This window comes from Sinocyclocheilus grahami, unplaced genomic scaffold (assembly GCF_001515645.1).
Source record: "Sinocyclocheilus grahami isolate Dianchi unplaced genomic scaffold, SAMN03320097.WGS_v1.1 scaffold196.1, whole genome shotgun sequence".
NCBI classification, from domain to species: domain Eukaryota; kingdom Metazoa; phylum Chordata; class Actinopteri; order Cypriniformes; family Cyprinidae; genus Sinocyclocheilus; species Sinocyclocheilus grahami.
In genome coordinates this window covers 248,077-262,228 of record NW_015505375.1, presented here as the reverse complement: position 1 = coordinate 262,228, position 14,152 = coordinate 248,077, and the positions used below count along the sequence as shown (strand labels likewise).

At 38.7% G+C, this 14,152-nt stretch overlaps 2 protein-coding genes across 3 annotated transcripts in view; one reads left to right on the top strand and one right to left on the bottom strand.

Annotated features, from left to right (window-relative positions):
* Positions 1 to 521: 521 nt before the first annotated feature.
* Positions 522 to 4,729, top strand: LOC107595053 (inorganic pyrophosphatase-like). 2 transcript variants are annotated; one of them, XM_016285332.1, is made up of 12 exons: positions 524 to 928; positions 1,330 to 1,394; positions 1,554 to 1,592; positions 1,691 to 1,744; positions 2,247 to 2,366; positions 2,496 to 2,582; positions 3,661 to 3,787; positions 3,854 to 3,981; positions 4,074 to 4,162; positions 4,330 to 4,399; positions 4,475 to 4,514; positions 4,589 to 4,729. In XM_016285332.1, exons 1-12 carry the CDS (start codon positions 754 to 756, stop codon positions 4,615 to 4,617), a joined length of 1,023 nt encoding a protein of 340 aa, XP_016140818.1. In that variant the 5' UTR covers positions 524 to 753; the 3' UTR covers positions 4,618 to 4,729. The 2 variants fall into 2 exon arrangements, with proteins under 2 accessions (XP_016140819.1, XP_016140818.1); XM_016285333.1 differs by lacking the exon at positions 2,496 to 2,582 and having other exon boundaries at positions 522 to 928.
* Positions 4,730 to 5,665: 936 nt separating this feature from the next.
* Positions 5,666 to 14,152, bottom strand: part of tet2 (tet methylcytosine dioxygenase 2) — a 32,488-nt gene continuing 24,001 nt past the window's right edge. The window contains exons 5-10 of the mRNA XM_016285331.1: positions 11,781 to 11,989; positions 11,339 to 11,489; positions 11,155 to 11,244; positions 10,809 to 10,946; positions 10,253 to 10,607; positions 5,666 to 9,711 (exon numbers count right to left, since the gene is read on the bottom strand). Of these exons, the coding sequence (XP_016140817.1) occupies positions 8,312 to 9,711; positions 10,253 to 10,607; positions 10,809 to 10,946; positions 11,155 to 11,244; positions 11,339 to 11,489; positions 11,781 to 11,989 (2,343 nt within the window). The 3' untranslated portion in view covers positions 5,666 to 8,311. The remainder of the gene's footprint in view (positions 9,712 to 10,252; positions 10,608 to 10,808; positions 10,947 to 11,154; positions 11,245 to 11,338; positions 11,490 to 11,780; positions 11,990 to 14,152) is intronic.

Here is a 14,152-nt window from a genome sequence, read left to right as displayed (position 1 = left end):
TGACACAGCACGTCTGAACCGAACTGGTTCTTTTGGACAACTGATTCTGTGCTAATGTTATGAGCGCGGGTAAACCGAAGACTTGAATGAAGGGCGATCCGGCGAAACGTTAGTTTACTTAATTACAAATAAACCGTAATGGATTATATATAGTAAGTGGAGCATAGTTTCTGCGCTGATGAAGACTAATTTATTGACGTCATAACTGTAAATTTTTAAATTATAAATTGTAAAATTTTTAATTAATGTAAATTTTTTTTTTGTTTAAACATCCTAGTTTGCAGATCACTGCCTGTATATGTGTTGATGCTTTAGATACAAAAATCCAAATTGTAAGAAACGTATCAGATTATAATGATGTTTTAATTGACTGATGTTATGATTACTGACTTTATATTTGAATGTGTTAAGCCCGCGATAGACTTGACGCCATTACGTCATCGCGAATGACGTAATTACGGCGAGCGTAAAAGAACCGGTGAACCGGTTTATTGAATCGAACTGTCCGAAAGAACCGGTTCGCGGAAAAGAACCGAACTTCCCATCACTAAATTGTCCGCCTCTGCTGGTAATATCCACACTGTTCCCCATTCTTGCATATTTACTTGCTTGGATAGCCTACTTTGGCTACCCTTCTGTGTGAATTACGGTCATCTGGCTATAGGTGGCAGTATGGAATATCTAAAAGAGAATTTGTGACGCGCAATGTGCGAGACGTTCAAACGCAAGCAGGAATATACGTCGATGTAAATAATGCGTTCAGTTATTCATACTGCCACGAGGTTTTCTGCTGCCTTCTTCTCTTCACAATCCTCTCGGAAAAGCACGTCTTTATTTTCAGCTGCTTCCATTCATTTGAGAAAAATGGCGCATTACCTTACAGAGCTGAGAGGACGACCAAACGCTACTGACTACAGGGTTTACTTGAGTAAGTTCGCTCTTCTCACCTTTTAATGTCATTCATAAAAATGAGCATTACAAACAGCTCACACCTTTAAAATAAAATGAGTATTGGTGACAGAACATGTTACCTCAACGCTGATTTATGCTCTCTAATGGCGGGAGATTTCTGAACGTCCTAGCAAGAGACAGAACATGCATGCATTTACGGTTACACTCACGCAAGTTAAAAACCTAACGATTACACTATATAATTTGCCCATTTATCGTTGTATTTTGTACACTTTACGCTTACTACATATGGTCAAGCAACACGCAAGGTCTCATGGTCATTTAAACATACAGAGTAACGTTAGAGAATACTTCATTGATACCTTGAGATGAATTGAACTTGGATGAATGATACAGATTGTAACATTTGCTTTGCAGAAACTTCCGATGGAAAGTACATATCCCCTTTCCACGACATTCCTCTGTATGTTGCTGATGAACAGGTAATGTACTAATGTACTTCAAATCAGTGATGTTATGTCTGATAGTAATAAATAAATGAGTAATTTATTGAAAAACCTAATTGACATCAAGATAACGGGCACAATTCTTACCCAGTCTTTTTTTCTAATTTTGTTGGCATTATGTTTCTCCCATATCAGGAATGTGGTGTTCCACCAAAGAAGTTTAAAACGAATGAGGTAACCATTCCTCAATCTACACATATTGGGAGCTTATTGTTGCAAAATAGAAGTTAATAATTACAAAATAGAAACTAATTCTGTGCTGTCTTTAACAGATATTGTTTAATATGGTTGTAGAAGTACCTCGTTGGTCAAATGCCAAGATGGAGGTAAGTATATTTTTACAGAGTTGTAGCAGTTTTTCTAGTGTCTGACTGTGGCTAAGATGACCAGCAATTCTCTATTTCTTAATTTGATCGATCAGTTGGCTGATTTGGCCAATAAATAAGAAAGCCAATTTAACATTGAATATAAGATTTACATGAGAAGAATAATAGAAAAAATATAAGACTTACATAAGAATAATGATAGAAAAAGAGAGTTAAAAAAAAACCAAGTCAGTTATTTATTTATCAATAGGTTGCCAAAAGTAAGATTTTTCTGCCAATAATAATTATAAATAATACCATATAGCTAACCGTGTAAATATAACTTTGTATCTGGTCTGTGTAGCTTCAGGCTTATACAGTAAGTACCAAATCAATCAAAAAATTACCTTTTGATATTAAATTAAAAATTGTAATCCATTAAATATTGTATGTTCTGATATTGTGCTTAACTCAATGCAATAGTATGTTATTTTAGTATGTTATTTTTATTTTTTGTCCACAGATAGCAACAAAGGAACCACTAAACCCAATCAAGCAAGATGTGAAGAAAGGCAAGCTGCGATATGTTGCTAACATTTTTCCACACAAAGGTTACATTTGGAACTATGGTGCACTTCCACAGGTGATGTCATGGTTTTGATTATGGCTATGATTTTCAAAACTGTCTGCAATCTGATTTGAACATCTTAATTGTACAGTATTCTTGCGTTGTGTGTATGTGTAATTTTTTTTTTTAAACCAATGTTTAAAGACATGGGAAGATCCCAGCCATACTGACAAGGCAACCATGTGCTGTGGAGACAATGACCCCATAGATGTGTGTGAGATTGGCTCCAAGGTGGGTGGAATCACTATTTACAACATTTAGCAGTTTTGTATTTCACAAAAAAAAAATCCTTTATCTAAGTTTTGCTTTAATTTAAAAATACTGAAACCTTAAAATCAATATTTCTCAGTCTTTTAAAAAATAATATTTTAATGACTTTTCAGTCAATCCTCATTAGGGCTGCGTGATAAATCGAAATCGCGATTAGACCGAAGCTGCGATTGTCATGCGTATCTTTCAGTGAAGCACAGTTCTGTGATCAGCAGTAAATCTCCATCCAAAGGCCAGAGGGTGCTCTCGCGCTGAAACTCCAAATACACCCGCAGAAGAAACCCAGGAAATGCCAGAATATTTAACTGCTGTCATTGATTCAACGTGACTAATAAACACACAATTATGACAATATATGGTTTATCTGAGTTATTATTATTATTATAATTTTCATTCAAATAAAGTATATTTATAATGCAATGCCTTTATCACTGTTTAAATACGATGAAATATCTTGCGTGCCTTATTCTGTGTAAGAAGCCACATCATCTCACAGAAGGATTTATTTCAAACACTCGACTGAAGTTATGAAGTGAGTTTGTAGTAAAAACATGTTATTAAATGTGGTATTTTCACATGCTTTCAGATGGAGCAGCATTTACTACACAGAGCCGTAGTTCACTGAGAAGCTATGCAAACAGCTGTCATTATCGCGAATGATTATCGCGTCTGCAAGGTTTTTTATTTATTTATTTATTTTTTGTGTAACTTGTCAGTGAACTACGGCTCTGTGTAGTAAATGCTGCTCCATCTGAAAGCAGGTGATGATGATTTACTGCTGATTACAGAACTGGCTTTACTAAAAAAATGCGCATGACAATCGCATTCGATGCATTCATGCAGCCCTAATCATCATATTACTTTGTATACCACTTTGACAGTTTCACATTTTGTTTCCTTCTAACACTGTGTAGGTGGCATTTTTGGGCATTGTTCCATCAGTGTATTATTATTTTGCATAATACATTCTTTCCTAACACAAATTGGTTATGGGTCTGATTGCTACTACTCTAAGCCACTGTATATTTCTGTGTTACAGGTGTGTGTAACAGGGCAGGTGATTCAGGTTAAAGTTCTTGGAATTCTGGCTTTGATAGATGAAGGAGAGACTGACTGGAAGGTAATAGCCATCAATAAAGAGGACCCTGATGCATCAAGCCTTAACAGTGAGTAGTTTTTAAATGTTTTTGTTGTATTTATGACTGTAATCTCAACTAGTGTATCTTTAACAGGTGTTGAGGATGTGAGAAAGATTAAGCCTGGGCACCTTGAGGCTACTGTGGATTGGTTTAAAAAATATAAAGTGCCAGATGGGAAGCCTGAGAACCAGTTTGCATTCAATGGACAGTTCAAGGATAAGGTAGTGCAGCATGGAAGATTGATTATGAGAGAGAAGTGTTAATCCATTCAATGATCAATCATCTAATGTTAATGTTGTTAATATCATGTTAGGACTTTGCTATAGAAGTCATAAAGTCAACACACAGCTACTGGAAAGCATTAGTGATGAGAAAAAAGATGAAAAGTGATGAGATTGTTTGGTGAGTGTAAGATTTGATTTTTATTTCAGATTTATTAAATGACAGAGTTTCTCTTTGTAATACATTTTAGTTTTTCTACATCTTCAATTGTTTGATATTTTATTTCTAGTCATTTTGATGACCATTTTGATTTTTGTGACATTTACTTTGATCAATCTCTTTCTTAGTCAAAACTCTTCCTTATGTGAGAGTCCATTCAAATGCAGTGATGCAGAGGCCAGTACTGTAGTTGAAGCTGTGAGTATTTATGTCCTTTCATACTGGCTCATTTTTGCTATTAGACAAAAGACAAATACTCTTTTGCTGTTGTAGGCTGCAGAATATGGGGAACCCCTCCCAGTACCATCTGAAGGTAAAATTGTATTTAATGTTTTTCAATACTTTTACAAGTTACATGACTTTGTTAACTTCGTTTCTATTTTGCAGTGGACAAATGGCACTTCTTCACAAAGTAAAAGATCATTAACTCTTTGCAGTGTGACCTCGGAAGAAGGTAGAAAAGGCCAGAAGAATGCTAGAAGTCAGTAATGTCCCTGGTGCAAAGATTTTTGTTTTATTAATGTTTTATTTTTTAAAACATTGCTTTACTTATTAGAACAAGACACACACACACACCCCCCTCTCATTCATTTGGTGAAATGACCAAGTTATTTTTGCAGTAACATTGGTGAACGTGTTTCTGAAATGCACGTTTCAGTGCCAAAGATCATGTTCATACTTTAAAGGTTGAATAGTTAATCTCTAAAACCTGAGTTTTTTTTTTCTTCTTCAGACTTTTACAGTGCCTTTTCATGTGTATGTGTGTTTTGTTTATTTCTATTTATACACCTATTCTGACAAGTCCTTTAAGAACAAGTTTAAGCTTAGGTACAAGGTTAAGAAAATTTTGGTTTGTAATTACTGCCATTAGGAACCAATATACATTGGGTATTAGGACAAGAAGAGTTTGTCTTCGCAAGTTGACCAAGAAATCAAACTCTGTAGCAAGAATGTGAAGTTCCATGCCTGATGTAAAAATGTAAAAACTTTCCCTGGAATGTGTACCATCAGAATCAAGTACTAGTATATAGGAAATAAACTCAGATCAATCTTTTTTGTTTTCCATGATAATATATTTACAAAATTAAAAGTGTTTAAATTGTAACTTTAATAAAAAAAAGCTTAATTACTTTATTAATGCACTGAAAGGAGATTTGTGTTTTAAATGTATTCTAATTTAAATTTTATCATCAGTTATTGTAAAAATTATTCACACCCTTGGACTTCAATGTGTTAGTCTTTGTTAGTAATCTAAAATAATGAAATGCAAATCATAAATGTAAAGTCAAAGTGTTGTAAAGAAATAAAACATCACAGCTTCCAAGGGTCATATACTTTTGTAAGCACTGTTTGTAATTGTACCATTTGCAAATTATAAATAAAACCATATTATTTGTTTGGTTTATTTAATCATTAAAGGAGTCAAAATTATAAATATAAAGTTGCATAATTTACAGTAAATTATTGAAATAAATATCATTTTTATTAAAAACCACATTTCAGCAATATTAGGAATGATAACAAATAACAAACAGCTTTCAAATAAACTGCATTCAGTTCTTCAGTACATTACAATACTTACAGTATTCAAAGCCATTCTTAATTCAATGTTTTAAGCATTACAAATTTGAAGGGGAAGCAATACAAAAAGGCAGAAAATAGCACATTTAAACTTTTAGTGTCTAATGGCAAAATACCAACAGGTGTACATAAACAGCTAGCTTAATGTAAAAGTTGTGCACCCCAGTTTGTTAGTTGAAGTCAGAAAGTCATTCAAGTAAAGTTGACTCCACTCAGAAACTCTCCGAAGCATCTTCAAGTATGGCTGTTCTTGTCACTCACTAAATTTTAACCACCACTTGCTTTTGCTTCATACACAACCTGCTACTCAAGCTGGGTTCTGTACACAGAAAATTAACAACTAATTTAAACTACAAAATTGGAAGATTCTTTCATATCTAGTCAGTACATCAAAGTGATTTCTAATAAAACAAATTGTAAACTTTGCTGTTGTATTCAAAAATTACAAAAAAAAAACTTAGGTGGCCTGAATACCAACAAGACCGATTTTAGGGGCAAAATCTATGATTATTATATGTGTGGAGTGATGGTACTTTTAACGTTAAATTAAACTTTGTGCATAACATGGACTTAGACTTCTGCAATACAAGCATGTGGTATATACAATGTGGCATAATCTATTTAATTTACAATGATCTACCTATTTTGACTTTACATACATTTTTTTAAATTATTTCTGAAAAAACAAACAAAGTGCTTTAATTTTTTTTATGTCAGAGTGGAATGAGTTGCATATATTTCATTACCAATTATCACTTTTCTAATTTGATTCAGTGGACAGGGTTGTGTAAGCGGCATTACCATGTTTAGTGGTTGTGAATACATTTAGCCTCAAGCTGTACATATGCAACTAATGTGCACACAATAGCTTAACTGACTTGGTCTTACCTTTCAGTAAAGAGCAACTGCATTGCTTAATATAGGTTGCGACACTTTCCCTTTAAATCAGTGCATGTTAAAATATTTTCTAATTACTTCTTGAAAAGTTTAGCAACATTCTGCTTCAACAATACACAAATTCAGATTCTTTTAGTTTTATAACAAAGTTGGATATGTGTGTAATATATACAAGAAATTTAGATCGATTTAAAATACAAAGGCTCAAACCTGATTTAGAGAAGACAACATGAACACAAGTGATGTTTATGCACAGAAATTAGCTGATATCCCTGATTTTGCAATTCCATTGAAACACGAAGGTCAAGTAATACTTTCTAATAGATCAAGTGTGAAGAAAGTAAGAAATGAACTTGGTGGCCTTAAGGTCTGTGTTATATTTGCTACAAAGTGTTTGGAAATAAAAGAACAGAAACACCTTGGTATTATCATTCTATTGCCAAACTAGTTCTGAGGTATATGATAAGTAGGTTTTTTTTACGCCATTCATAAGCCTTCTCAACACCCTTAGAAATTCTCACATTATATGTATAGCAGGTCAAGTAGCACCATTTGAAATAAGATCAGTTCAAACCCAAAGTAATAGTACTCATCTTTACTAAACTATTATCTAAGCATACATTCGAAATAATAATAATTTACTGTACAAATCTCAACTTTTTTTATACAGCTACAGTTGCGTTATGTAAGGACTGCCACAGCAAGCCAAGCCAGCTGCCTTTGAAACAGTGACATTGATGCAAAGGTAACCCTGTTATGTGTTCCTTGATACATGCTTCAATTACCTAATATTGACCATTGTCTTTCTTCACTCCAAGTATCAGTATTCAGTGTTCTGAAATGTCACAGTTTTAGTGAATCAGAACATTATTCTTACAAAATTAACCCTCAATGGCTCACATACAGTAAGTATAAAGGATTTCTGAAATCGTGTAAGCACCAGAGAAATTCTTTAAAAGGCTGAAACATGATGTTTGACTATCCACCATGGAGGTCATCATTATTGTTTTCCACGTTGTGAAACTAAAATGGCTGCAGTGTAATGAATTGTCTTTCAAATTGGAGGGCATAAAGTAATACCCTCACTATTATTAAAAAAGTGCTTCTTAAACACTAATTAAGCAAAGTATTTTCTTAATTGCTCAATCAAAATAACTATTCAAAATATTATACAATGTGTTTTGTTGTGTGTTAAAGAAAGGCATTTGAAAACACATTTGCATTCAAAACACTCCCTAGCACCATAAAACAGTGATTAGTCATAAAAGTCACCAAGCATGAGTATTTTTTTTCAGTAATATGGCCATGTCCATGATTTGTTGGACTCTAAGCACCATGGATGAAGAACAGTGTGTTATCATAGAGTAATTCAATAATAAATTCATATTTCTAATTGATTAAACAGTAAAGCTTGACTTCTTAAGAGCATGAAAAACCCACTGCGATCTGTCTTTCCATATAGTAGGATACTGAATCTATCTACTGTTAATAACTTCACACAAACAGAGCAAGCATTATGGGTTATTTGGCCAGTGGCACAGAGGTCTGCAACACTATATTGTAGCACCATTTACTTTGTCTGATGCCACTCTTACTCTTGTGTTTGTGAATGCTCTGGACCTATGGAGGTTTTTACAGGAATTGATTGTAAGGCCCAGTCACCTTGGTGAAGGCATAGGGAGATGTGCTTACATATGTATTGGTAGTGCAGGATGTTGACCGCTCATTAAGCATGAGAAGGAACTGCTTATACGGAGGCTCTGAAGGTTCAGAAGGTTCTGAATGTTCTCTTTTCACCTTCTTTCCACTGCTCTTGCTGGATGTATTTTCAGTACCATGCTTCTCAGCATCCTCCTCTTTCTCTCTGGCCTTCTCTGCCATCTTTGCTTCCCACAGAGCCAGTCCATGTTTTGCCTCATTCAAGTTCTTGTGCTGGTAAAACACTAAAGAGATACGGGTGGGATGGTTGCGGTCAGGCTTCTTGAGTGGTGTAGTCGCATGGAGCTCCCGCTTAGCACACTCAATAATGATTGACCCATGACTAGGTGCCACTGCCACTCCTCCAATTTCAGAGTCAAGGAAGTTGTGCTCACTGTCAGACCACACATCCTCCTTTTCTTTTTGTTCTGAAGTCTGGGTAGGGGGTTCCTGTTTGACTATGGGGTTAAGGGCATTTTCACTGGAAAGCCTCAAACCTGGAGGTTGGATTGGGTTGAAGCATTCAGTACCCAAAGGAGGAAACACCTGAGAGATACCATTTGCTCTATGCATGTTTATCTCTAAATCTTTATTATTTTGCATACTTAAGGTATTTAGATTTGGGGGAAACATCTGAGGATTCTGTGACATATGAGGTTTGGGGTAAGCTTCAATCTGGCTGCTTTTGCCGATAGCTGCATAGTCCAAATGTAGATGGGCTGAGGGAGGCCTAGAGAAAGCATCAGGTGACATATTAGGAGCATAACCTGGGTAACGTCCTATGGCGTGCATGCCAGGTTTCATGTTACAGGTGCCATAACCATTGGTTGGCAAGCTAGACTCTCCATAGTGTGGTGGGTAGTTTACCCCGTAACGTTGAGGTGCATTGTACTGCTGCTCAGAGTACAGTGAATTTCTCTGGGGATGATACATATCTGGATGCTTTAGATTGGAAGAGTAGTAAGGGTGGTAGTTGTTCATGGGGAGTCCTCCATTACATTGGTAACCAGTGTAGAGAGGGTTGGGTGTAAGAGACCTGGGATATGGGGTGGGTGCATTAGACACATTAATGTAAGAGTTGGGTGAATGTAAAGGATAGGGATAAGGACCGGCAGAAGATGGGGTTTGAGGATGTGGGGTTGCTGATTTTGAGCTGTTTAAGAAGGTTCCTGATGCATTTGAGAATCTAGGGAATGGTGGGACAGTGTAAGAGGGGTTAGGATTAGGTTGTGGCTGCTGCTGATGCTGCTGCTGAGGCTGAGGCTGAGGCTGATGGGCAGCATGAGCATGTGGGAGATGCCCAGAGTCCAGATTTGTTCTCACATTACTTGGGCCTGGAAGAAATAATGCGATTATACCAAAACGTAAAATTTTGGTTGTAATTTTGATAAACACTTGGAATCTGCGCCATTACTTGGTTATATAATTTAATTTATCTTCCTCAAATAATCTATATACAGTGGGTACAAAAAGTATTCAGACCCCCTTACATTTTTCACTCTTTGTTATATTGCAGCCATTTGCTAAAATCATTTAAGTTATTTTTTTTCCTCATTAATGTACACACAGCACCCCATATTGACAGAAAAACACAGAATTGTTGACATTTTTGCAGATTTATTAAAAAAGAAAAACTGAAATATCACATGGTCCTAAGTATTCAGACCCTTTGCTCAGTATTTAGTAGAAGCACCCTTTTGATCTAATACAGCCATGAGTCTTTTTGGGAAAGACCCAACAAGTGGAAAAAAAATTAACTTAAATTATTTTAGCAAATGGCTGCAATTTAACAAAGAGTGAAAAATGTAAGGGGGTCTGAATACTTTCCGTACCCACTGTATAACTGAATAATGGTTTTTGAAGCTTTGCTTCTACCTGTTACAGTTGTGTTCTGGCCTGGGTTCTCATAAGCGGCCTGTTTCTGCTTTGCTTGCTGGGTGTTGTCCATTTTGGAGTTAGGTGTGTTGGGGTTGTTTGGTTTGTTAGCTGCAGCTCTCTTGGCATCCAGCTTCTTCTGCCGGCAAGACTTGGCAGGCTCTGGTAGCATACGCACCTGTCTACGAAAGGCACTGAGTACCTGAATAGCACCAGTCTTGGTCTTCTCCAGCTGAGCCTCAGTACTGCCAAACTCATCAGTGGATGAGACCTTGTATAAGGGAAGCACATGTAGCTGCTCATCCTCAGGAATTTTTCCAATGTCACGATTGTCCTCTCGTGTTAGTGTGCAGACCTACAACAGGGGTAGAGAGGGAGGTTTGGAATTTGTAATATTGTATACACTACTTTGTTTTAGCCACCTTTAGTTTTTCACCTGCAAGATATTTAGCAAAGTGTAAATAATTTGTATTGGTTTGTAAAAAAAATGATTGTTTTAGTGAATGCTTTTTATTAGTCTTATTATGGCCCTCTATCATAAGCATTTTATTCTTACCACAGTACTGCCCCCCTGCATGTTGTGAAGGTCTCTGTGGGCATGGGCACAGAAGTCTAGACAGGCTGTAACTCCAGAAAATGGCCGTCCTTCTTTTAGACCCAGACGGCAATCGGGAGCTCTGTGTTCATGCTCTACCTGTGAAATATAGGTAGATAAAGAAATGTAAAATTGAAACTTAAAAGTTTAGTTGCCTTTTTTTAGATGCTCCACAGTACATGCACTTTTGCTATGACTTTCAAATATTACAACATCACTGCAGCTTATTATTCCACTTTCTCAGGAAACATAAAAATCCTACATATTCTTTATAGTGGTATAAGTCCTGAAGCAGAGATATATATACCTGATTGGCGTATGCATCAGGCGCCAATTTTTTATATGTTGGGGCAATTAAAGTTGCAAGGCCGTGGAGATTTTGTTCCAGTTTCTCTTCCTGTAAGAGAATAAAAATACTCCAGTTATCTTTAATTTTATATGCCCTTAATTCATATATAATTCAGTTGTGTGTTTGTGTGTGAGCATCTCACCTCCTTGGGATCATCCCCAAGTAGTTTGAACTTTCGAGGGATTTTACTCCTGGCAAATTTGCAGCCATTATAGTACATACTCCATGAGCAACCAAAGGAAAAAGAAGCTCCACAGGCATCAGGTTCAAAACCCTGACATGCACATGTTCTCCTAAAGACAATAACAGAAATTACAGAATGTAACATTTGAAGATTAATGTATTGTAAATATACCTTAGAATGTCTAAGATTTAATATTTTGTTGAAGCTATTAAATATACAGTAATCAGGAACATAACTATATATTAATATTATGTTAAGCAGAAAGTGGTTAGATACATACGTAGCAATACATAGGCCTAAGATTATCAATTTGGATTAATTGTGAATTGATAATAATGAGTTTTGGTTTCTGACTGTTCACTGTATTTGTGAGAAAGCAGTAATAAACATTTGTCCTTACTCCTCATTTAGAGCACATCTGCGGTTGGTTAGGGCACCATGTTTTGTTAGAGTGTCACTGAGTTCTGAGTAGAGACGGTCAGCCAGGTTGATTGGTATGCCTTCCCAAATTAGGATGACCACTACTATACAGGATGTCTCACATGAGTGACCAGACCGCTCTCGTACCAAGACCAGGAGTTTCTCATCTACATTTGCCCTCCGTATTACCTACACAACATAATGCACATGTACACATATATTTAGAAAATGTACAGGAATCAGTTTGAGACATCTGTTAAGTAATTGTGTTTTCCATAGGGGGCACTGTTGATAAGAAAACATCTCAGTAACGTATGTAACCCTCGTTCACTGAAGGAGGGAACGGAGACGTCACGTCGGTGACCGACGAATTGGGATCTCGCTTAGAGAGACCAATCCACTTCGAGTGTAAACTAAACGAGCCAATGCACATTGGCATGCGGTGATTGAATCCAGCTGCCGCTGATCACAGCGTGAGCATAAAAAGGCAGCCGGTGCAATGCATACTAGGTTTTCACTGAGGAGCCGAGCCGGTGACCTGGCCGCTCAGCGGTGGTACAGTAGTCGTGGCGACGGGACATGACGTCTCCGTTCCCTCCTTCAGGGAACGAGGGTTACATACGTAACTGAGACGTTCCCTTTCAATCAACGAATTGGGATCCCTACCAAAGCGCCATGGATGCTGCCCCTTCCAGTGTCCTGTGCGAGCCTCCTGCGCCCCTTTTTGGTGTAGGCCGGGGCTCGCAACAAGAAGACCATTCACTGTTGGTCACTGTCATAGCACTACCCACTCAGTGAGATTGGATAGCACTGGGAAAATGTACACATTTCACTTGGAACAGGAACGTTGCGGAAGCCCCATCCTTCCCAAAGGAGGTTTCGGAAGTACTTACACATATGAACAACCGTTTAGGTGCATATGGAAGATTAGAGGTGATTATAACCCTCTTGGAAATAGCAGAAGTCTGCCGGGTGGACTTTAAGGGTGGAGGGAGACACTTCACTCCAACCCTTGCTGTAAAAAGGAAAGCACGACCCTGATCTGGAATTGGAGGTTCCACTTCAAGGCGTAAGAGTGTCTCGTAGATGGTGCTCTCGTCGAAGTGATGATGTCAACTATCTCCTGGGGTAGGTCACCTAGAACCTCCGCGTCCCATCCAGGGACCTGACATGAAGTTTCCAGAGGTCTGGACGCGGGTGCCACAGGGTGTAGTCAGTAGATCCTTCCTCAGAGGAATCTGCCAAAGAGGGACTGTCACGAGGAGCATCAGTTCCGGGAACCAGGTCCGAGTCGGCCAATAAGGCGCCATGAGCAGGACCTGCTCCTCGTCCTCTCTGACCTTGCCCAGTGTCTGTGCGAGAAGGCTCACTGTGGGAAATGCATACTTGCGAAGGCCCCGCGGCTAGCTGTGTGCCAGTGTGTCCTTGCCGAGTGTTCCTTCGGTCAGGGAGTAAAACTACTGGCAGTGAGAAGCAGAGGAATCTGCCAAAGAGGGACTGACGCGAGGAGCATCAGTTCCGGGAACCAGGTCCGAGTCGGCCAATAAGGCGCCACGAGCAGGACCTGCTCCTCGTCCTCTCTGACCTTGCCCAGTGTCTGTGCGAGAAGGCTCACTGTGGGAAACGCATACTTGCGAAGGCCCCGCGGCTAGCTGTGTGCCAGTGTGTCCTTGCCGAGTGTTCCTTCGGTCAGGGAGTAAAACTACTGGCAGTGAGAAGTCTCTGGAGATGCAAACAGGTCTACCTGAGCGGCTCTGAATCGTCTCCATATCAGCTGGACTGTCTGGGGATGGAGTCTCCATTCTCCTGGGAGCGTAGCTCGTGACAGTTTGTCGGCCGTACAGTTGAACAGACCGGTTGAGTTGATGTACGCAACGGTCACCGTGCTGTCCGTTCGGACCAGCACGTGCTTGCCTCGTAAGCGCCCTTTGAGACGGTTCAAGGCAAGGCGTACCGCTAACAACTCTAGGCAATTGATATGCCAGTGCAGTTGGGGGCCAGTCCGCACCCCCGACACCGTTGTACGTGACCCCCCAGCCGGTGTTGGAGGCATCCGTGTAAACCACAACATGCCTGGAGCCCTGATCTAGGGGCTCTCCTGCCCGGAGAAACGCAACGTCTGACCATGGGGTGAAGGTTTGGTGACAGGACGGTGTAACTTGGACCCGGTCAGTGCCATGCTGCCACGCCTGCCTCGGGACTCGGCCATGAAGGCAGTGCTGAAGCAGTCTCATATGAAGCAGCCCCAGCGGTGTAACTGCCGCTGCAGCTGCCATATGCCCCAGGAGCCTCTTAAATTGTTTCAGTGGGACCGCTATCCTGCCCTTGAATGAATTCAAGCAGTTCAGCACC